General features: G+C 41.6%; 1 protein-coding gene across 1 annotated transcript in view; it reads right to left on the bottom strand.

Moving 5' to 3' along the window:
• Positions 1 to 1,751: 1,751 nt before the first annotated feature.
• LOC109918474 (putative uncharacterized protein DDB_G0271982) overlaps positions 1,752 to 24,671 on the bottom strand; it is a 51,879-nt gene continuing 28,959 nt past the window's right edge. The window contains exons 4-5 of the mRNA XM_048615049.1: positions 7,687 to 8,101; positions 1,752 to 2,882 (exon numbers count right to left, since the gene is read on the bottom strand). Of these exons, the coding sequence (XP_048471006.1) occupies positions 2,740 to 2,882; positions 7,687 to 8,101 (558 nt within the window). The 3' untranslated portion in view covers positions 1,752 to 2,739. The remainder of the gene's footprint in view (positions 2,883 to 7,686; positions 8,102 to 24,671) is intronic.

Below are 24,671 nucleotides of genomic sequence, written 5' to 3'. Positions count from 1 at the left end.
AAATTCTCCTTACAAGCATCAAACATTTGGGGGCAGATGTCAAAACTGGGAAAACTGTCCCACAAACTAGTCAAGCAGCAGCCTGATGTAATCACGCTCACAGCATCATGCCTTACTAACAATGCCCTAGACAACACCATCACCAACCCTAGGTATGTCCTGTCCCACAGGCAGGAGAGATAATGGCATTGTGGTTTGCAGATAGGAGAGAGTTGTGTGGGACTGTTACTAAAAACAAGAGCAGGACACTGGTATATCCTTACGATTAGGAATATGATAACATGATTCACAAAGACTATTCCTTTGAGGACAATTTCAGCATAATTCATCTCAGGTGCTGAAATGTGTATAATGCTCTCAGAATTCTAATAATATGCAACGATAATCTTCAATCAGAGACAATCTAACCACCACCCTTGACATTCAATGGTGTTACCATCACTGAATTGCCCACCATCAACATTCTGGAGTTTACCATTGAGCAGAAACTCAACTGGACTCACCACATAAACATAGTGGCTACAAAAGCAGCTCAGTGGCAAAGAACACTGTGGCGAATACCTCACCCCCTGACTCCCCAAGCCTGTCCATCGTCTACAAGATACAAGTCAGGAGTGTGATGGAACTCTCCCCACTTGCCTGGATGCATGCAGCTCCAACAATACGAAGAAGCTTGGCACCATCCAGGACAAAGCAGCCCACTGGACTGGTGTCACATCCACAACATATGATCTCACTACCGCCCAGTAGCAGCAGTGTGTACTATCTACAAGATGCACTGCAGAAATTCACCAAATATCCTGAGACAGCACCTTCCAAACCCATAACCACTTCCATCTGGAAGGACAAGGGCAGCAGATACCTGAGAACACCACCATCTGCAAAGTCTTGCCCAAGTCACTCATCATCCTGACGACTTGGAAACATAACGCCGTTCCTTCATTATTGCAGGGTCAAAATCCTGGAATTCCCTCTCTGTGGGCATTGTGGGTCAACCTGCAGCATGTGCAGTAGTTCAAGAAGGAGCTCACCACCACCTTCTCATGGGCAACGAGGGATAGGCAACAGATGCTGGCCCAACTGGTGATACCCACATCCCATGAGTGAATAAAACAAAACTTTCCAGGCCATAAATAAATATTAGTTTGTTCTTTGTTAGAACAAGCAGCTGCTCAAAGTCCAAAGTTCAATTCTCAACGTTAGCTCACAGTTACAAATCAAAAACAAAAAAAAAAGGAAAAGTAGTGATGGTCCTGACTTTCTTCATGACTCCAACATCCATGACTTATTCACCAGAGCCCATGACTTATTCACCAGAGCCTGACGAGTGGGTGGATGATTTTAGAGGACAGATCATGCCAGATTACATCCTGACAACTGATGGAGGGGATAATGGAATTATATGCCAATAGTTGACATGAGTAAAACAGGCCATTCAGCCTTATAGGGTGCTCAAATCATGAGTCATCTGGAAGATCTCAAAGCCTCATGTCTCTGGAGAAAGACATGGCTGTAGAGGCCAGGGCAGCTTCAGAACAACTTGTGCTGAAGTATTTGAACAATGACAGCTGCCAGATGTTCCATCCTCCTGAGCTTCATTCCCCCACCCAGCCCCACACACACTATAAACAGCCTCCACCACACGCACCAGCTCCTAACAACTGGACCTTCTAAATAGAGGTGGACAAGAAAATTCCACGTATTTCTGCTGAATAATTTGTACACTGTTGGGGTAAAAAAGGAAAGATGACTGAGATTTTAAATTGAGTTTTTATTTAATGCAACAGGTCAAAAAACAGTACTTGAGAAATTAATGCAAATAAGAATTAAGAACTATGCATTTTCGTATTGCTTGCTCCTCCACATCCATAAACCCTGTGCCAATAGCTCAGCCTTTGCATTTGGATCAGGGAGTTAGGTTCCGGGCAATAATCCCTGTAGCTGCTGGCTACATCATCGGAGAATCACTGTAAGCATCCATCTCCTTAAAAAAAACAGCATTTGGCACTAAACCTGGAAGTTTAACAATGTGCCCTTCTGAACTGATGCCTTTCTATCAATCAACATGTCCATCATGGCCCTGGATTGTCCGCACAGCATTTGGTGCTGCAGTGAAGGAGAGATGGACATCAGTTACAGTTCCATTGTACTTTGGCAGACAAGTTAACAAGCTAGCAAAGGAGGTCCAGTTTTTGGCCCCTTAAATGATTGAGAAGCATCATGTTGTGGTCAACGTACCAGCAGGTCACGGGTACCCGCAATGCTCTTCACTCATCCTGTTTCTTGTTCTTGGATTCCATGGTCCTCCACACAGCTATTCTTAAGCCAGGTGCTGCATCTTGTCCATGTTACAGGGGATCAGTATACATTTCCCTCATTTCTTAGAAGTGTCCTTTTTTAATGTACTCATTCATTGGGTATAAGCATTTTTGCCCATCCCTATTTGCTTTTGATGAGGTGGTGGTGAACTACCTTCTTGACCTGCTGCAGTCCATAAGGCTTATGTGCACCCACAGTGATGATAGGAAGGGAGTCTCTACACCAAGTAGTTCAGATACAGACTATGAGTTTCTTAGCAGCGTGCCCTTTAGCTCGAGGGAGGAGACGCATAGGTCACACAGAGCCAGAGGGGCCAGGAGTTGGAAGGGAGGGTTTGGTCCTCGGAAGAAAGTTCGTTGTGGTCAAGTGATCCCTCTTTCCCCAGTACCATTTTGAAATGCAGCACAGACACTGCAATGCTCAGGCCTCTTCAATAGTTGGCTCCTCTTTCGACTGGAGGGCAGCTAGCCTCCTCCTCCTTCTCTCTGCCTTGTTTTTCCTCCTCACTTGTTCCATTGATGTCTCAGGGCTTTCTGTGGAAGGTCCCGCTTGCGCAGGTTCATCTGGATCAGTTGGAAGACAGAATAAATGGAAGAAAGAATAAAATGGCAATGGTAAAACACATTAATTTGCCATTACAGACTAGTTACTGTCACGTTCAATGCACAGCATCATAATAATAAAGCCCCCATGTACTGCACAAGCATCTTTTGTTTTTTCTACCCTGCAACCACAAATAGGATTTTAAATATTATTAATATTAAATATTAACCATTTTATGGAGCGTATATGTTTTACAAGTCCACAATGTCCTCCCTCTAAGTTTCATCCTGGGATGGTTCTTGATGAGGAGGTAGGAGGATGACACCCCTCACTGCACCAATAAAGCTCTAAACTTTGCACAGGCCACATTCGGTGAATCATTAAAAGCCCTGCTGTTACAGGACTCAGTGTGAGATAAAAGCACCTTCAGGAAGGAAGGGGATACCCTCATCCATTGATGCTCGTTTTTGTACGCTTCTGCACCACTTAGCGAGTCGTTTACTGTGTTGACATTATCTCCTAGTTTCTACAGAAACAAAGCTGCAAAGATCAGCGTTTTTGAAAGACTGCCTTCCATGGCTCCAGACTTTAGGACTTAATTACTTAGGTGTTGAACATAATAATCCCTTAGTAAAGCAAGTAACGCCTTGTGAGGTTGCAACGGTACAGGGAATCACTTTTTAAAATTCACTCATGGAATGTGGGCATTTTTGGCTAGGCCAGCATTTATTGCCCATCTTTAATTGGCTTGGAGAAGGTGGTAAACTGCCTTCTTCTGCAGGCAGAGGGGGAACGGGTGACCACCAGTTAATCTAAGAGATCCATGCAGTGCACGAGTCCCTGAGTCTACAGTGCTTGCTAATCGGTATTCCATTTTGGATACTGGTGAGGGCAATGCATTTCAACCTCACCAATAAATAGCCTCTCCTAATGAGAAAATCCCTCCATACCCAGGAACAACTTTATGATACTTCTCTGGACTGCCCCCAATGCCAATAGCACAGCTGTGAGAAGGATGATATACTAAATGAAGCATCAATTTAGGCTATAATTGTTGAGCTCAGAAACAAAAAAAGGGATAGCTACACTGCTAGGTGTGTACTTTAGACCCACAAATAATGGAAGGCAGTTAAAGTAGCAGATGTGTAGGGAAATTTCTGAGTATAAAAACAACAGGGCAATATTGCTTAGGAACTTCAACCATCCAAAGATCAACTTGGAGACAGTGTGAAAGAACCAAACTAAACGGTATTCAAAAGAATAGCCAGCATACAGTGAGCCATTGTAAGGAGGCGCAGTTCTAAATTAAATCATAGGAAATGGAGCTGGGTAGGTGGATGAAGTTGCAATGGGTGACCATTTTAGAGATATTTATCATATTGTGGTTAGATTTAGCGTCATAATGGAAATAGACAAAGATACAAGGGGAGTAAAAGTTATAAATTGGAAGAAAGCAAACTTTACAAACTGCAAGATGATCTGGCAAGAGAATCAGTTATAGCTTCTTGAAGGAACAACAGTGGCAAATCAGTGGGAGGCATTCAAAAGTGAGATTCTAGAGGTACTGTATGGACATGTCCCTACAAAGAAAATGGGTGGTACTGCCAAATCTGGAGTCGCTTGCTGCTCCAGAAGCAGACAGGGTAAGATAAAGCAGAAAAATAGAGTTCATAACAATCTCAAAAAATGTAATACTTTAGGAAGCTTAAAGATGTAGAGAAAGGTGAAGTGAAAAAGAAAATTAGGAAAGCACTGAGCGGATACGAGAAAATCTTGGTCAGAAAGTTAAGCAAAATCCAAAAATGTTTTATCAGTACATCTGATGCAAAAGGATAACTAAGGAAAAGTTTGGACCTTAGGTTTGAGGAAGAAAAAGAAAACAAACGAATACACAATAAACGGGAGGGTATTCAGAGGAAGTACGAGATCTTGAAATATGTACCTACAGGTCCCTGAAGGTAATGTAACATGTAGATAAGATGGAAATGCTAACTTGTGAGTGGCTGCAGAAGATGTGAGCAGGGTTTTTAATGAGTATTTTGTCTCCGTCTTCACAGAAGAATGGGATTATGCAGACATTCTGGTTAAAGGGGAGGGGTGTGAAATATTACATAAAATAAACATAATGAGAAGGGAAGGTCTGTAGGGCTGACCTTCTTCAAGGTGGATATATCATCAGGGTCAGATAATTTGTAAACTAGGCTGTTAAAGGAAGCCAGAGAGAAAATGGCAGTTGCCCTGAGGATTATTTTCCAATCCTCAGTAAATGAAGGCAATATTCCCTCTAAGCTGTTTCACTCCAAGGTCCAGAGACACCGATTAATGTGCTGATACTTTCCCCAGTATTGACATCTGGCATCGCAAGTCACTGTCACACATGGACCATGGAGGTCCATCAGAGAAAAGTTGGATATAGGCAAGGTATCAGAGGATTGGAGGTCTGTAAATGTTGTATCAGTATTCAAAATGGACGCAAGGGAAAGGCCAAATAATTATAGGCTAGTCAGTTTGACCTTGGTGGTGGGTAAATTACTGGAATCAATATTGTGAGATAGGATTCATTGTTACTTGGAGAGGCATGATTAATCAGGGAGAATCAGCATCGTTTTGTTAAGGGAAGGTCATGTCTTATTTGATTTTTTTGAGGAAATAACAGGGAGGTTAGATGAAGGTCGTGCAGTGGATTTTGCCATTTGATACGGTCTGAAATGGCAGGCTGTTATTAAAAATTAAAGTACAAAGGACACTGAAAAATGTGGCATGTTGGATCCAAAGTTCATTCAATGACAGGAAACAAAGGGTAATGGTCAATGAATGCTTTTGAGAATGGAAAGCGGTTTCCAATGGTTTTCCACAGCACTCAGTTTTGGATCCTTTGCTGTTTGTGGAATATTAATTAATTATTTAGATTTAAATGTGGGAAACTTGACTGTGAAATTTGGAGACAACACAACACAAAAATTAGCTGGGTAGTCGATAGTGAAGATGGCTGTTTACTGTAGGAAGATGTCAATGAGTTGACTGAATGGGCAGAAAAGTGGAAAATGCAATTCAATTCAGAGAAGTGTATTTGGGACGACTAACAAAGCAAGGGAATACACAGTAAACAGGAGGATATTGAGACGGGTACAGAATGTGAGATACCCTGGAATGCATGTCCACAGGTCCCTGAAGCTAGCGTGACACATAGATAAGGTGGTAAAGAAGGCATACATAATATTTTCCTTCATTAGGCAAGTTACTGAATATAAAAGCAAGGACATAATGCTTGAACTATATAAGACACTGGTTTGGCCAAAGCTGGAGTTTTGTGTACAGCGCTGGTCACCACATTACAGGAAGACTAATTTTGCCCTAGAGGGAGTACAGAGAAAATTTACAAGAATGTTGCCAGGGTTTGAAAATTGCAGCTATGTGAAAAGATTAGCTAGGATTTTTTCTTAACAACAGTGGAGGCTGAGGGGTGACATACTCAGGGTTTACAAAACAATGAAGAGCTTGGATTGAGTGAACATGGAAGACCTTTTTGTCCAAGTGGACAGGTCAGTTACTAGGGGGCACAGATGTAAGATGATAGGTAGAAGGATTAAAGGGGATATGAAGAAAACTATTTTCACCCAGAGGGTGGTAGACATCTAGAATTCATTGCCCAGTTTGGTGGTCAAGGTGGAAACCCTCAACACATTTAAAAGGAATCTGGATCTGCACCTGAAGAACTGGAATCTGCAAGACTAGAAGCTGAGATTAGAATGGGCAGTTAGTTTATTTAGCTGCTGCGCACACTGTATGGCCTCTTTCTGAGCTGTAACTTTATGCTTCTGGTTATGAAGTGAGAATTTGAGAATGCTTACCTTGCCTGCATTGGTCAGCTCACACTAATTTTTCTGACACCCTACAATGTACATGGATGTTATTGGGTTGTTTACCCTCCACTTCCCTCGACATTACCTTCTAATTCTGTAAGAAGCCCTCCCATCCTTATAGTGCCCAGCAACCACTCATCCCTCCTCCCCATTTCCTAAAGGAATGTTAGTCCCAAAGGCCTCGAACCCCAAAAATCTTCAATCTGTTACTATTGCTCACTTTGCAGTATTTTCTGTGAAAAGACATGTTCAAAAATCATTTTTCTATTTTGTGAGAAGGATTTTTGTTTTATTCTGAAGTGGACTTACATTCACAGATTACTCACATCTCTGTGTTACACCTTAACTGAGATATGACATCTGTTTCCAGTCTTTTTTAGTACCATGTGCAGCAGAGTGGGCAGTTAAATGGAGCTGAAGCCCAAGATCAGCTAAGATTGTATTGGATAGTGGACAAGCCTTGATAGGCCATATGATCTATTCTTGCCTCTATTTCATGTATCCTTTTGTTAGCCTTCAGGCAAGACATTCATGAGGACCGACATGTGACACTGACATCACTGCACTATTATCACTCTCACATCCCAACAATTTGCAGATTGAAAGTAAATGTGAAGTGAATAGTGAGATAAAGGTCCAATTAATATAACTTGCCATGTGAAACACAACTACAGCCCTTTCTGGCCAGTATGTTATTGAAAAAGGAATTGAAGTACTCTATATTTCTCTAATTGGCTGTTTTTCACTCAAATTTAAGATATCCAGATTAGCTAAGCATCAAAAAGAAGCACTGATCATGAAATTATGGACAAACACATTTCTTCATCTGAGTTAAGAGACAGGAAATCAGGTACCTTTGGGCCCCCATTTTCCCAGCCGCTGCCCAATTACAGATCAACTGCTTATTAATTAGCTTGTGAAACAATGGGATTCCAGCACCCATGAAATGTGCCATTCTTACCTTTGTATCTTGATGCTTGTCTCTTTTCCCTTGCCCTTTCCCGTCCCTCTTTTTTTCTTTCTGGTTTTTCTCTTTCTCTTTCCCGTTCTCGTTCTCTTTCCCGTTCCAGTTCTCTTTCCCGTTCCAGTTCTCTTTCCCGTTCCAGTTCTCTTTCCCTTTCCAGTTCTCTTTCCCTTTCCAGTTCTCTTTCTCTTTCCAGTTGTCTTTCTCTTTCCAGTTGTCTTTCTCTTTCCAGTTCTCTTTCTCTTTCCAGTTCTCTTTCTCTTTCCAGTTCTCTTTCTCTTTCCAGTTCTGTTTCTCTTTCCTTTTCCTGTTCTTCTGTGCTGAGAATATCAGCTTGTGCAGAATTGTCTTCGCTGATCATCTGAATATCTTCTTCACTTATTGAATGAAGTTCACTTCTGTTTTCCGGTGGCTGTACATAGAAATAATTTATAACAATTACCATGAAAGAAGATGGTTAACATAATTGAGGTTCATGGAATAGAAAGGTTAGTGTCAGTTTTGATTTATAAAAAACTGAATTCAGGACAAACAAAAATGAGTTGTGGTAAATGTTTATTTTTCAGACTGGAGGATGTAGATAGTGGTGTTCCCTAAGGGTCAGCACTGGGACCACTGCTTTTCTTGATATATATAAATAACAGGGATATTTGGATGTGTGGTAAACAATAAGGATGTCATCAATAAACTGAACAGGATACTGATGGGCTGGCAGAATGTATAAGGAGAAGCAATGTAGATTTAATGGCATTTCTAAAGTGTGTGCAGAGACATGGGACCCTGAGAGTTCGTGTGCACGGAGCTTTGAAGATAGCAGTACCTCCCGAGAAAGCAGTTACCAAAGCTTATGGGTTTTTGGACATTCAAAACAGAGGTGTGGTGTACAAAAGTAGATAAATTATGCTGAATGTTTATATTTATATTTATATTTACATTTAGGCCACAACAAGAGTTATCCATGTGGTTCTGGTCATCACAATAAGGATGTGAGGGACCTTGGGTAGGTGCAGAAGGTATTTACTCCAAGATTAAGTTGGAGAACTTGGGATTGTTCTCCTTGGAAAAACAAGTTTAAGGGGGTGATGTAAAAGATTATGACAGATTTAGGGGAGGTGGACAAAGAAATATGGTTCCCATTATCGTAGGGCACTACAATTAACGGTGGAAAATTTAAGGATATTGGCAAAAAACACGGAGGTTTGTGAGGAAGAACTTTTTTGTGCAGTGAATGACAACAACACGGAACTTGCTGCCTATGAGGGTTGTGAAACCAGAGACGATCAATTATTTTAAAAAAGTAGAATGAACTCTTGAGAAAAACTAGCTTGCAGAGCCATATGGATCGAGCAAGGGAATGGGACTGACTGGATTGCTTTTAAGAGCTTCCTCCTATGCAGTCATGACTTAATAAAAGCCATACAATGCCACATTTCGGAGGATGCAGCTTGTTCTTATTTGCAGAGGCTGGTGAGATAAAGCCTTTATGGGGCTTATAAAGTGCCATTGTCTAAGGTACTATGAGCACCCTATTCACTGAAACCATTCATCTGTAAAATCACTCCCACATAGTAGAATATATTTACTTTCAACAGCAACAAAAAACTACATAATTGACTGTAACATTAAGATATTCAGGTTGAGAAAATCACTAAGAAAATGAAAGTCTTCTGATGACAGAAAATCTCTCAAGTGTATCTAACACTGACATCACAAAATACAGCAGCAGAATAAAATTCCTTCCTTAATGATATCTGCTTAGCAGAGGATAATTCTAAAGATATAAATCAAGCAAGTAATTATTGTTAACATTCAAATGCATCTAGAGTAGTATTTTATACAATTCTACATGTATATCCCCTTCTGTGACTCATATCATATCACTTACTCCTCTAGAGTACTTCAGAATAACAGAATTATTACAGAAGAAGGCATTCAGCCCATCACGTCTGCACCAGCTCAGTGAATGAGCATCATGACTCAGTGCCATTCTCCTACCCTTTTCCCATACTCTTGCATATTGTTTCTATTTAAATAATCATCTCATGCCCTCTAGAATGACTGAATGGAACCTTCCTCCACAGCACTTTCCAGGAGTGCATTCCAAACTCTAATGACTCACTGTCTGAAAAAGATTTTTCTGTCATCACATTTGCTTCGTTTGTAAATTGCCTTATATCTATGCCCCTCATTCTCAAACCCTTTATGAGAGGGAATAGTTTTTCTCCAGCTACTCTATCCAACCATCTCAAGATTTTGAAAACTTCTTTCAAATCTCCTCTCAGCACCTCCTTTCCAAAGAAAACAGTTTGAATTTCTCCAATTTACCTTCATAACTGAATTTTCTTATCTCTAGAACTAATCTTGTAAACCTCTAATGCACGCTCTCCAATGCATTCACATCGTTCCTATTGTCCTAGAATTACTCAATACTCCAGTTGAAGTATAACTACTGTCTTATACAAGTTCAGCATAAACTCCTTGCTTCTATGTTCTATGTCCCCATTGATAAAGCCAAAGGTATGTATGCTTACTTTCCCTGTCCTCCCACCTATAGGTACCTATGCATATATACAACCAGGTGCCTCTACTCCTGCATATCCTTTAGGGTAGCACCTTTTACTTTATACTGCATCTCCATGTTCTTTCTACCAAAATGTAGCACCTCACTTTTTGCATTGAATGCATCTGCTGACTCTATCAACTTGTCAATGTTCTTTCATAGTTTTAAACTGTCCACACAATCTATAATACTTCCAAGTTTGAATTATCTGCAAACTTGGAAATTGTCATTTTAACATCAAAATCTAAATCATTACTATATATCATAGAAAGCAAAGGTCCCAAACTGATCCTACTATAAACTTTTCTCCAGATCTATACAGGCCCAGACCTATACAGGAAATCTAGATATGACCTCCGCAAAGCCATCGGGGATGCCAAGAGACAGTACCGGACCAAGTTAGAGGCCCAAACCAACCATGCCTAAACAACATAATAGGATACAAAATGAAGCAGGGCAAGATAGCATTCAATGCTTTCTGGTGCATTCAATGTTTTCTATGCTCAGTGTGAGTAGAATGCCAATGGCATGGTGTCACCTACCCCGACAGCACCGGATGTACCCGTGCCCATTGTCACCGCTGCAGACGTCAGCTCGGTCTTCCTGGGAGTGAACCTTAGGAAAGCAACAGGCTTGGACAAAGACCCCGGCTGAGCACTCAGAACCTGTGCGGACCAGCTGGCAGAGGTATTCACTGACATCTTCAATCTCTCCCTCCTACAAGCTGAAGTCCCCACCTGCTTCAAGAAGATTGCCATCATCCCGGTATCATAGAATGCACATGCAATGTGCCTTAATGATTACTGCCCAGTGGCTCTGAACTCCATAATCATGAACTGCTTCAAGAGGGTGGTCATGGCCCACATTAACTCCAGTCTTCCCAGACTGCCTCAATTCCCTACAATTTGCCTCCCAATCTAACAGGTCCACAGCAGATGCCATGTACCTAGCTCTGCACTCATTCCTGGGACATCTGGGCAACAAGGACACCTACGTCAGATTCCTTCTCATCGACTACAGCTCCACCTTCAACATCATTATCACCTCCAGACTGATCTCAAAACTTAAAGACCTAGGTCTCAGCTCCACCCACGGCAACTGGATCTCAGCTATCTGACCCACAGACCGCAGTGAAGATAGACAACTGCACCTCCTCCACGATAACACTCAACACTGGAAACGCCCAAGGATGCATTCTCAGTCCCCTGCGGTACTCCCTGTACACCCATGGCTGTGCTGTCAAATTCCGAAAGAACACCATCTACAAGTCTGCTGATAACACCACCATGGTAGGTCAGATATCAAACAACAATAAGTCAGAATACAGGAATGAGGCAGAGGGCTTGGTAACATGGTGCAATAATAACAACCTCGCTTTCAATGTCAACAAAACTGAAGAACTGATCATTGACTTCAGAAAGAAAGGAGGAGAACATGTCCCTGTCTACATCAACGAAGTGGAGGTCAAGAGGGTTGAGACTGTCAAGCTCCTTGGAGTGACGATAACCCACAACCTGTCCTGGACCTCCCACATAGATGCGACGGTCAAGAAGGCACAATGCCTCTTCTTCCTCAGAAGGCTCAGCAAGTTTGGAATGTCCGTAAGGTCTCACACCAACTTTTACAAATGCACCATAGAAAGCATACTGTCCACGTGCAATCCGGCCTGGTATCGCAACTGCTCTATCTAAGAGCATAAGAAACTACAGAAGGTTGTGTGCACAGCCCAGACCATCATGGAAGCCAACCTTCCATTTATGGACTCCATTTAAATGGTTTGTTGAGGTGGAAGGGCTTGCCAACATCATCAAAGACCCATCCCAGCCTGGTAATACACTCCTACAACCTCTTCCATCAGACAGAAGATACAGAAGCTTAAAACACAAACCAGGAGGTTCAAGAACTCTGTAACTTCAAATAATACTGATCTTGTTAATGATGATCTTGCCTAGTGCATATCCTGTCCGGTGTAAGCTGTCCAAGTCTTTTTTCATCCTATGATCTTGTATGTCCTTGCTTACGATGATCTGCCTGTACTGCTTGTAAACAAAGCTTTTCACTGTCACTAGGTACATGTGATAATAAACCAAATCAATCAATCAGATCAAAAAAAAAGTATTAATCATTAGTTTCTATAACCTAGCCCTCAGCCAACTGTATCCACGTTGCTTGTCCCATTTATTTTATGTCTAATAACTTTGCTCACAAGTCTGTTGTGTGGCGCTGTATTAAATGCCTTTTGAAAATCCAAGTACGTTACATAACACCATGACCTCACAAACTTTTTCTGTTATCTCTACAAAAATACAAGTCAATTAAACACAATTTTCCACAACAAATTTGTGTTGGCTCTTTGTAATTAACCCATGTTTATCCATGTGGCTATTAATTCTAGCCTGAATAATTGTTTCAAGGTGTTTCTCCATTTCTGCTGTTGAACAGACTGGTCTATATGGTTAGTTTATCCTCACAACCTTTGTCCTGTTACACACTGACTCTAGGAAAGATTGAAAGATTATTGCCAGTGCCTCTGCAATTTCCAGTCACTTCCTTAAATATCCTTGAATGCATCTCATCCTGTCCCAGTGCCTATCAACTTTAAATACCAACAGCCTAAACAATGCCTCTTTCTTATCAACTTTCAAACCTTCTTGTGACTCAATTTCCTCCTCTGTCACCATGGCCTGGGAGTATCTCCTTCCTTAGTAAAGCTTTTGCTTTTAGATCAAGTTTACAGTCAGCAACAAACGTCTCCTATTTTTACTGCACATGATTTCAAACATTTTTGACATATTTAATCTATTTAGAGTCAGGAATCTGATACTTTAATATCAGCCCTGATCTCAGGACCACCTGAGAGTGAACACATGGTCATAGCTATGAACTGAACATTGTAACTTCTAATGTTTGCATGAAAAGCTATATTTTATATATATGAAGGAAAACATAACGCACCTTTATTTGTTTTTCTATTTCTTCCTGGCTATGATCTGATAAAATTAATTAAAAAGTACATAAATTAGTTATAATAATATGGACCAAGTAGATATATATACTCAACTAGAAGGAGCTACGGTTCCCTGAATTTCCTAAAACCGTATAGAGGAGATGGTTCTTTGCTGTGCAGAGCTGGTTATGACAGATCCCATAGCATTCGCTGTAGCTGACAGCGTTTGGGATGATAATATGTTCCTGCCTTATGCCCCTTCTCAACTCCCAGCACACCTTCATCTTGCTCTCTGGCACGATGAACAAGCTACTATAGTGTCATCAGGAACCTCTTGCTCTCCACCCCCATCTCCGGTACCATATCCTTAATTGCCTTTCTGATTTTCTGCTGCTAAACTCTCAAGGACTGCCACCTGCCTGGCATAAGGAAGAAGATAGAGAGCAACAGCTTATCACTGATGAGGCTGCATGACTTGATCTATTATTTGCACCCACTAGCTCACTGATATTGCATGTACCTGAGAGGGAAGTTTAGAGTTGGAATTTGCAGGTGGTCAGTTGCTGCAGGAGAAAAGGATGGTCTGTGTACCATTTTGGCAGAGATGAGTTCTGCCACAGGAGATTCAGATGAGGACCTTATCAGGGAGGCATACAGCAAAATGCTGATGGGCATGCTCAACAAGATGCTGGGCATTTTTGGCTGGCCTTCCAGAAAGGTGTCTGTCATTGTTTAGAAGCAGGGGAAGTCAGGCAGGGAAAAGGTGAAGCTGCAAGCTGACACATTCCAGATCTAGCCTGACGTTATCCTAGGGTCTTAAAGGAGGGGGTTAGTGAGGTCATAAATGCCTTGGTTTAATTTTCCAAACTTCCCTAAGGTTCAACTAGATTGGAAAGTGGCAAACATAACCCCTCTATTTGAGAAGGGAGGCAGAACACAGTTTCACATTTGTTTGTGAAAGGTATTCAAATCGATCATTAAAGAGATTATAGCTGCGTACTTAGAAAAACTCTTAAGTAATCAGAAGTTGTCAGCATGGTTTTGTCAATAATGTTTAACCAATTTATTGGAGCTCTTTTAAGGAGTAACATATACTATGGATAAAAGGGAGCTTGCGGATGACTATACTTAAGATTTCCAGAAGGAATTTAATAAAGTGCTACATTAAAGGTTATTGTGGAAAATCAAAACCCATGATGTAACATATTAGCATCGATAGAAGATTTGATGACTAATGGAAAACACAGAGGATGCATAAATGGGTCTTTTTTTGACTGGCAGGACGTGACGACTGGAATCTTGCAGGAGTCTGTTCTGGGCCCTCAACCTTTTACAATTAATGTCAATGACTTAGACGAGTGGAGCAAAGGCAAGGTAACTAAATCAGCAGACGACACAAAAATAGGTAGGAAACTTGTGAAGAAGACATAAGGAAGCTGGAGGCAAATATTCAGTTGAGTGAATGAGCAAAAATCTGGCAGGTGAAGTACCATGTTGGAAAACATTAAGTTGTTCACTTGAGCAGGACAAATACAAAAGGAGGGTATTATTAGGAGAGAATGACCGCAGAATTAGAAGGTGCAGAGGGATTTAGGCGCTCTGGAGCCCAAGTCACCAAAACTTAGTGTGCACGTATAACATGCAATCAAGAATGCTGATGAGATGATATCCCTTATTATAAAAGCAAGGATATTACGTTTCAGTTTACAGGGCAATGGTGAGACCATGTCTTGAATACTATGTGCTTTTTTGATCTCCAAATGTATTGGAGCTGGATTAGAGGAATGTTTATTAGATTGATAACTGGAATGAATGGGTTGTCTTATAGGATAAGTTCGATTGTTTGTTTCGATAGTTTTATTTATATAGTTTTGAAGCATGAAAAGTGACTTGATTTAACTGTATAAGATCCTGAATAGCCTTGACAAGGTGGATGGGAAAGCATGTTTCCTCCTGGAGGTCAGTACAGAAATAGGGGGTACTACTTTAAAATCAGGACATTCATTTGGGACAGAAGAGTGTTTTTTTTCTCTCAGAGGGTTGTGCGACTTTAGAGCTCTCTGTCTCAGAAGGCAGTGAAGGTGGATTATTGAATATTTTTAAAATAGAGGTGGATAATTTGTTGTTAGACAGGGGAATCAAATGTCATTGGGATGGATGGGAATGTGGAATTCAAAACCCAAATGGATTGGCCATGATCTTAATGAATGACAGAACAGGCTCACGGGGTCAAATGGCCTACTCTGCTCCTATTTTGTATGTTCGTATGTCAGTCCCCAAGTTGGGACTGGGGATTATGCAGAGCTTGCCCTCAACAAAGCCTCTTCTACATCTCCCTATCATCCTGCAGACCAAGAGGTTTTGCCACGGTTGCCTTCATGTCTATTGTTGCCTGAATGTGGAAAGGTCACCTAGCCCTCTACCTTCCCTGTAAGGATGAAGCAGTGCTCACTGCCAAATCCATGTACTCACCCCAAAACCTTCTTTTTTCAATGATTAGAAAATATGTTGAATGTATGTGGTGCTTCAAATATGGCATTTGGCCATCACATCAAGTTAGGAGTTCAGAAGCTTATAGTGTACTCAGGGCTCCTCAGGATGTTATGCTCTGCAAGTCATGCTGGAAGCAACTGGCAGTGAAGTGTGTATCCCCAGGATCCCCATTCTATTGTATTTAAGGCTTCATTTGTGCATTTGGCTTGACAATTAGTAATTGTGCCAATGGCACAACAGATCTTAATTCTGCTCTCATGCTTTTGGCGTCATCAATGAAAACTCTGTGGATCAAAAGGCAATGGTTTTGTAGTTATGTTGGTTTACCCAACTACAGGTCCGCTACTCATTTCTTCACACCCCGCAATTCTGCACTTCTCTGTTCAGTTACTGATAAGATTAGCAATATGTCGAGGGAAAAGAATACATGAGGTGGTTTCCCATTACCTTCCCCATGTGTGCTTAAAAGAAGCACAAGTCCTCTTCCCAAAAGATCCTCTGCCTGGAAGCAGTTGTATTCCCTCGAGGTTTTTGCTCTTCCACCATCACCACTGAAAATTCGCTGGTTCCACTAATGGCCGTGTCTTGTAACCCTGAGTGTGACCCTTACCTCGGCCTGGGGCAAATCACACAACAGAAGTTTTAGTTGAAGGCAAATAATGGCACAGAAAATGTCCGCAGTGAATAGATAAATCAAACAGACCATTTGCCCAAATTGGAGAAAGGAAAGGTCCGTCCCTATTCTGACTGCTGTGAACTATCTTTTGCAGGACAGCAATTTCATGGACTATGGGTGAGAACAGATGTTCTCCCTGTCACTTGCTACTACTGACTGTCAAGCCAAATGCATGAATCAAGCATTAAACACAACACAATGGGGGACCACAACCTCACCAAAATGACATGGGAAAACTAATAAGCTGTTAATAAAATAATCAAAATAATCAACTCCTGCATCCATAGTGTAAAAAATCTATTTATACATGCAAGCAAGCCAATTAATAAGAATGACTTGAAACTAGATTGCTGTTCCCTCAGTGTCACTGGGTCAAAATCCTGAAACTGCCTTCCTAAAAGCATTCATGGTGTTCCTACACTCTGAGGACTGGAGTGTAGGATTGGCAGCTCACCATCACTTTCTCCAAGGCAAGTAGGGTTGGGGCAAACCAACAACTCCTGCATTTCTTGAACTTTTTTCTAAAAATCTACCTGGTGTGAGAAAGTGTCCAGCTGAATGATTAGGTTCCCAACTGCACTATCTAGGAAATGTATTGATATTCACACTAATAGAGGCCTATGCAATAATTGAACAAGAATTGCATAGTTTGACAAAAAAATATTTACCAGCCTAATTTTATGTACAAATCTAAAATCTGAGATTCTCTCGTGTAATGATGGATTAAGTGAGGGTAATTACAGACTGAGATTTGGAGCAGTTGAATTAACGGACTTTATGTACGGAAAACTCAACTGGCTTCTCTGGATATATGTAAAAAAATGAAATAAACAAATAGAAAAAAAATAAGTAAAACGAAATATATAAACTCGTCTATCTCACAAACCTGGAATTTGAGGCCTGCCAATCCTTCTGCATCTCAACCACTCTCCCCTCCAGAATATAATTCCCGCAATGCAGATTATTGCAAATACTACAAAAGGTAAAACAATAGCCTCTGGGTACATGCACTTTCTATCATTTGCTTTTGTTCCTCCCACAGTTGCAACCATACCTAATAAATGACAACTGAGAAAAGAATGCAGGACAATTATTAACAAAAGCATTCAAAGTTAAATTTATATTTCTTACACTAATTAATTGATCCTTCTTTGAGATATCATCATCAACATATCAGAATATGAATTCAATACCCTGGATTACAGTAGTTCATGAACTAGGCTTAATGGACTGTATAAAAACTTTCAAGATTCCTGTGACACAAGGGCCAGCCTTATAGGTGGATGTCAGAGATCACCACCCAGGTGCTAAGATCCATTGGAAGCAAGTGAGTGGCAAGACATATCTGCTCTTCACATACTCTTGTTCCTTTCATCCTGTGCACCCATCATACTCCCGCTGTCTTTAGGTTCCTGACCTCTATGTTTCTGCTTACCCATGCCCCAATCTGATTCTCACTTTCCCAGTACTCTGTTCACCTTATGTTCAACCTCTCACCATATTATGCTAACATATGCTCCTGCTTTTCTCCTCCTCCCCTATTGCTCTCCCTATGTTTTGCTCTGCTCTCCTCATGATCCGTGCCGTGCTTTCCCACTGCTTCTCATATTCCTTTGCACTGCCACTGTTTTCTCTATGCTTTGTTCTTTTCAAGAATCTGCTAACAACAAATAGATTCCTCAGTGAAAAGCAAACATTTCCATCTCACTGGTATCTATAAGTAATACTGTCAGTTAGTATAAGGAGATAGCAGATATGTTAAATAATTATTTTACACAAGTGTTTAGTGTAGAGGGAATGGTCAGCATGCAGAGTGCCTGAGTGGAAGAACAGCATATAATGGGCTAGCACATTAATTGGCAGCATTGAGGCTAGTGCTGTCCCGCAAGGATCTATGTCAGGGTCTCAACAGTTCATACAAGTTGTTTGTAAATACAGTCACAAATCCAAAACTCTGATGACTCAAAGATGGGTGCATTGTAAGCGGTATAGATGGAAGCGAAAAAAAACATATTAAGGCATAAAGGATCCTGGGCTTTATATTCAGATGTACAGAGTATAAAAGCAAGGAAGTCATGATGAACTTTTCTAAAATATTGGTTTGGTCTCAACCTGGTGTATTGTGTACAATGTGCAATTTAAGAAGGATGTAAAGATTTTATATGAGCAGAAATGTGGCTAATATTCCTGAAAACTTGAAAGGAATTGGAAGAGTATCTAAAGTGAAAACATTTTGCAGGGCTACAAGATAAGGGTGAGAAAATGGGATTAGTTGAGCTGCTCTTGAAGAAGGTCTGTGTGGACATAATGGGTCGAATGGCCTCCTTCTGTACTAGGATCATGCTATGATTCTAACAGGCTTGAGGGGCTAAATAGCTCACTCCTGTTCTTATGTAAATATCTGTTTTCTTCACAGCATTATTAAACATACTTTACTTGCAGCACTTTCGTATCATGAGTATGAGGTTGTAGACATGTTTGCCAAGCTGGTGGGTCTGGTTGCAAATGTTTCGTCACCCTGCTAGGTAACATTGTCAGTGTGCCTCCAGTGAAGCGTCGGTGTTCTGTCCCGCTTGTTATTTATGTGCCTCGGTTTGCTGGGGTGGTTGGTATTACTTCCAGTTCTGTTTCTCAGTGGTTTGTACATAGGGTCTGATTCAATGTACTTATTGATGGAGTTCCGGTTGGAACACCAGATCTCCAGGAATTCCCTGGCATGTCTCTGTTTGGATTGTGCAATTATGAATGTGTTAATGTAGGGGTCTAAGTAGTCTTGTGGTCATCTCTGAAATGTCCTTGATGTACAGTAGGGTGATCAGTGAGTCTGGTCGTGTTGTGTCTTTCTGTTGTGGTCTGTCTCGGAGGTAACGGCAGATTGTGCTTTTCGGGTATCTATTTCTTTTGAAGACTCTGTATAGGTGCTCCTGTTCTGCTTTGTGTAGTTCCTGGTTGCTGCAATATGTTGTGACTTGTTAAACACTATTTAAATGAGCCAGAAACTTCTTCAGCCAGAGAGTGGTGAATCTATGGAATTCACTGCCACAGAAGGCCATTGAGTATATTTAAGACAGAGATAGATAGCTTCTTGATTGTCAAGACGATCAAAGGTTACAGGGAGAAAGCGGGAGAACAGGGCTGAGAAACTTATCAGCCACGATTGAATGGTGGACCAGACTTGATTGGCTGAATGGCCTAATTTCTGCTCCAATGTCTATGATCTTATACGGAGTCTTCAAAAGGAATGGATACCCGAAAAGCACAATCTGCCGTTACCTCCGAGACAGACCACAACAGGAAGACACAACATGGCCAGATTTACTAGTCACCCTACCGGACATCAAGGACATTTCAGAGACGACCACAAGACTACTCAGATCCTGACGCTTCAGAGTAGCCCACAAACCAACAACCACCCTACGACAGCTACTGATGAACGTAAAAGATCCCATATCCAAAACCAGCAAAACTGGAGTAATATACAAAATACCATGCAAGGACTGTGAGAAAAACTACATAGGCCATACTGGAAGAAAACTGACATTACGGAGACATGAGACAGGACCAATTCTCACTTGTCTCACTACACAGCGACAACAAGGGATACGAATTTGACTGGGACAACACATCCATAATTGCACAAGCCAAACAAAGATAGGCCAGGGAATTCTTGGAGGTCTGGTATTCCAACCAGAAAGCCAACATTGAATTAGACCCTGTGTACAAACCACTGATAAACAAAACCAGAAGTAATACCAACCACCCCAGCAAACTGAGGCATATAAATAACAAGCGGGACAGAACACCGACGCTTCACTGAGGCGTACTGACGATGTTACTAGCAGGGTGACAAAACATTTGTAACCAGACCCACCGGCTCGGCGAGCATGTCTACAACCTCATCCACAACGTGAACTGCAAATCTTCTTGAAAGTTTTAAATATTACGAGTATTAGAGAGGGTTATAATTGGTTTAAAGTATTGGCAAAGATCTGTAGCTCGGGTTGTGGATGAGGTTGTTGACTTGCTTGCTGAGCTGACTTGTTTTTGTTCAGACGTTTCATCACCATGCTAGGTGGCATCATCAGTGGAGCCACCAATGAATCGATGTTATTCTACTCTGCTTGGAATTTATATTGTCCAGTCTATTATGGTGAATACAGTCATTTCTGGTTTTGATCTGTATGAGTTTATATATGGTTATAATTGGTAAATGGTGCAGGGTTTCAGGATTATTAATCGTTTTGAAAAGGGGATCTTCAGCTACAAGTTGAAAATCACTGTCCTATTACATGCTATTAGAATTGATCAAAATTAGCTTGGCTTTAGAATAAAACGATTAAAATTAATGCAATGAATGTCAATGTAACTATAACATATTTTAAAAGAAATTTCCAGCTCCAAAAGCATCTCAATTGTTGATGAACAGCATTTGTTTGCAAAAAATCTTGTGATTGGAGATTACATCACCATGAAAGTAGAACTATAAAGGAAGGCTGAGAAGCTGCGGAAAGTGGGAATATTAAGGAGAAAGCAGAAAGAAGGGTGCAAGTTATATAAATTACTCATTTCAAATTGGGATCAATTGAATGTAATTTTCATTCTTGCTTCAAAGACAGTATGGTTAAAAGCATTATTAGTTGGTGTAGTCCTAAAATACATGGATTAACCATACAAAGTTTAAGGATGCTGGTTTAATTCTTGACCTATGCTGAATCAATTAGGACTACAGATGGCCTGCCCTCTGAGTTAGAAGGAAGAGTGCACATGGCTCCTTCCTGTGCAATGACCTGCGTTGAAAAATGAATCTATGGCATATCTGTGGCAGATAAAATAAAACGGGACTCGACTCTGTTTGAGGTCACTTTCCCCAATTATTTCAAATATCTCATCTCCAGGATTTAACATGAGATCAGAATCAGGTATTAAAAAGGACAGAAATCTGTCTCTGCTGCACTTCTGGGGATGCAACAATCCCAATCCCATGGAAATTACCTCAAACAATTTTACCTTTTTTTTGTTTGACAACTAAATTATATAGTAAACGTTCTCTTGGATGTTATAACCAAAGTTATGACGCACATTTTATCTGAGGATTGCTTGTTACCCTCCTGCCCTACTTCATCTGAGCTTATCTGCAAAACTTTCTAAAGATCTTTGCACACATCTCTGTTGGAGATATCCAGATTAACACTGCAATGATAAACACTAATTATATCCAACAGTTATCAGTGTAGAGATTGTTAAGTCCTCCGGGCTGTAGGGTGCCCAGGTGGAAGATAAGATGTTGTTCCTCAAATTTGCAATCTGATTCACTGTGACGCTGGAGGAAGCTGACGATGAACATGCTGGAGGGGGAGGGGGGGTTGGGTGGAGTTGAAATGGGCGGTGACCGGGAGGTCAGGCTGGCCATTTCAGGCCAGGCAAAGATGCTCAGCAAAATGGTCACCTAGTCTACGTTTGGTCTCACCGGTGTAGAGAAGACCACATCAGGAGCGCTGGATGCTGTAGACTAGGTTGGAGGAGATGAGGGTGAAACTCGTCTCACCTTGAAGGAGTGTTTAGGACCCTGGATGGAGGTGAAGAAGGTGGTATGAGGGCAGGTGTTGCACCTTTTATGGTTACAGGGGAAGGTACTGGGGGTGGGGGTGGGGGGCGCGGGGGAGGTGGTGGTGGTGGTGGTGGTGGTGGTGGTGTTGGTGGGGAGTGTGGCGCGAACTAAGGAGTGGCAGAGATTAGTCCTTGTGGAGGACAGACAGGAGTGGGCAGTGGAAGATATTCTGGGTGGTGGGGTCTAAATGGAGTTGGCGGAAGTGTCTGACGTATCGGTGTACATTGATAAACTGTGTGGCCCCTTTTCTCTGTATCAACTGCACATATACTTCATACAAAATAAAAAGAATCATGCATGCTTAACTAGTAAGCTAACTTGATAAGTAGCTTCAAAATAGCTGATAACTTGAAAATATACTCAAGAATACAACTTTGGCCGATGCCAATGATTTACAATGACTGAATGATGCCCTGTTTTCATTACTTGAGATTCAAGGATTTGTTTTACCAATTCACATTCCAAAATTTGATCAACTTGTGCCTTTTTGTGAAATGCACTATTAGCCTCAACATCTGTTAAAATATAAAATATTACATACTGCAGTGTGACATGAAATTGTCAGATCCTGAACTATGGCTATACCCAGTGTCCATCACCTGTATAAATTAATGAACAAGGTTTCTTTTTTCTGGATCAGGTTTAGAAATTTTTGGAAGGGTGATGTAAAAATTAAAAAATTTGAATTGTTTTGGAGGGGATCAGAAGGTGAGGGTCTAGGTAATTTGACTGTACACTTGGGAGTATGAGACAAATAAAACAAGTATTCATGTACTATTTTCCTCACATCTTCCAGAGTATTGAGTTTTATTCAGCAACTATACGTTAAGGAAGATATCACCAAAGATCAGCTTGCTAAAATTATGTCAATCTTTTCCAGTTTATCCAAACAAAAACCCTGAAATCCAGTTTTCTTCAGCAGATGGAAAGGGAGAAAATGAAACAAGAAATTTAAAATTTTGAGGTCACAACATGGAAACAGACCCTTCAGTCCAACTTGTCCATGCCGAACAGATATCCTTGAAAAAATCTAGTCCCATTTGCCAGCGTTTGGCCCATATCCCTCAAAACCCTTCCTATTCATATACCTATCCTGATGCCTTTTAAATTTTGTAATTGTACCACCCTCCATCACTTCATTCCATACACGCACCACCCTCTGCATGAAAAAGTTGCCCTTTAGGTCCCTTTTAAATCTTTCCCCTCTCACCTCAAATCTATGCTCTCTAGTTTTGGATTCCTCCATCCCAGGGAAATGACCTTGTCTATTTACCCTATCCATGCCCCTCATGATTTTATAAACCGCTATAAGGTCAGCCCTCAGCCTCTGACGATCCAAGGAAAATACTCCCAGCCTATTCAGCCTCTCCCTATAGCTCAAATCCTCTAACCCTGGCAATATCTTGTTAATCTTTTCTGAACCCTTTCAAGTTTCACAACATCCTTGCTATAGCAGGGAGACCAGAATTGCACGGTGTATTCAATAGTGGCCTAACCAATGTCCTGTACAACCGCAACATGACCTCCCAACTCCTATATTCAATGTGCTGACCAGTAAAGGCAAGCATACCAAACACTTTCTTCATGAATAGTAGGAACTGCAGATGCTGGAGAATCTGAGATAACAAGGTGTAGAGCTGGATGAACACAGCAGGCCAAGCAGCTTCAGAAGGGTCTAGGCCCGAAACGTCAGCCTTCCTGCTCTTCCGATGCTGCTTGGCCTGTTGTGTTCATCCAGCTCTACTTTCTTCATGAACCTAACGACCAGCGATTCCACCTTCAAGGAACTATGAACCCACACTCCAAGGTTTGTTTGTTCAGCAATACTCCCCAGGACCTTACCATTAAGTGTATAAGTCCTGCCCTGATTTTCCTTTCCAAAATGCAGCACTTCACATTTGTTTAAATTAAAATCCATCTGCCACTCCTCGGTCCATTGGCCCATCTGATCAAGATCCTGTTGTACTCTAAGGTAACCTTCTTCGCCTTCCACTACACTTCCAGTTTTGGTGTCGTCTGCAAACTGACCATACCTCCTATGTTCACATACAAATCATTTATATAAATGTCGAAAAGCAGTGGAGACATCACTGATCCCTCTGGCACACCGCTGATCAGGGGCCTCCAGACTGAAAAACAACCCTCCACCACCACCCTCTGTCTTCTCCCTTCAAGCCAGTTCTGTATCCAAGTATCTAGTTCTCCCTATCCTCCGTGTGATCTAACCTTGCTAGCAGTCTACCAAGAGAAACCTTGTCGAATGCCTTACTGAAGTCCATATAGATCATGTCCACCGCTCTACCCTCATTAATACTCTAGTTCAGGCAAGATGGCGGCAGACTATGACACTCCGATTGGAGCTCTTCTGCTCCATCTGTTCTTTTTCCATCTTTTTCCTCTTTTTTTTTCTTCTCCTCTCCTCTCAGCACCGGACCCGGCAGCAAGTCCAGAGCAGCGAGCCCTCATGCCCTGGAACACAGTGAGCAGTGAGCCCTGCAGCAGCGCGTGGACTGTGAGCCCAGGAGTAGCGCGGGGAAGAGCCCCACAACAGCATGTGGTGAAGTAGCCCTGGAGCGAGTGTCAGCCGGCAGCGTGAGCGGGAGCAGACAGAAGGCAGCCCGAGGCATGCGGGAGCAGGCAGAAGGCAGCCTGAGGCGAGCGGGAGCAGGCAGAAGGCAGCCCGAGGCGAGCGGGAGCA

The sequence above is a fragment of the Rhincodon typus genome, chromosome 31 (assembly GCF_021869965.1).
Source record: "Rhincodon typus isolate 14 chromosome 31, sRhiTyp1.1, whole genome shotgun sequence".
In the NCBI taxonomy this organism is placed as follows: Eukaryota; Metazoa; Chordata; class Chondrichthyes; order Orectolobiformes; family Rhincodontidae; genus Rhincodon; species Rhincodon typus.
This window is presented reverse-complemented; position numbering and strand designations above follow the sequence as displayed.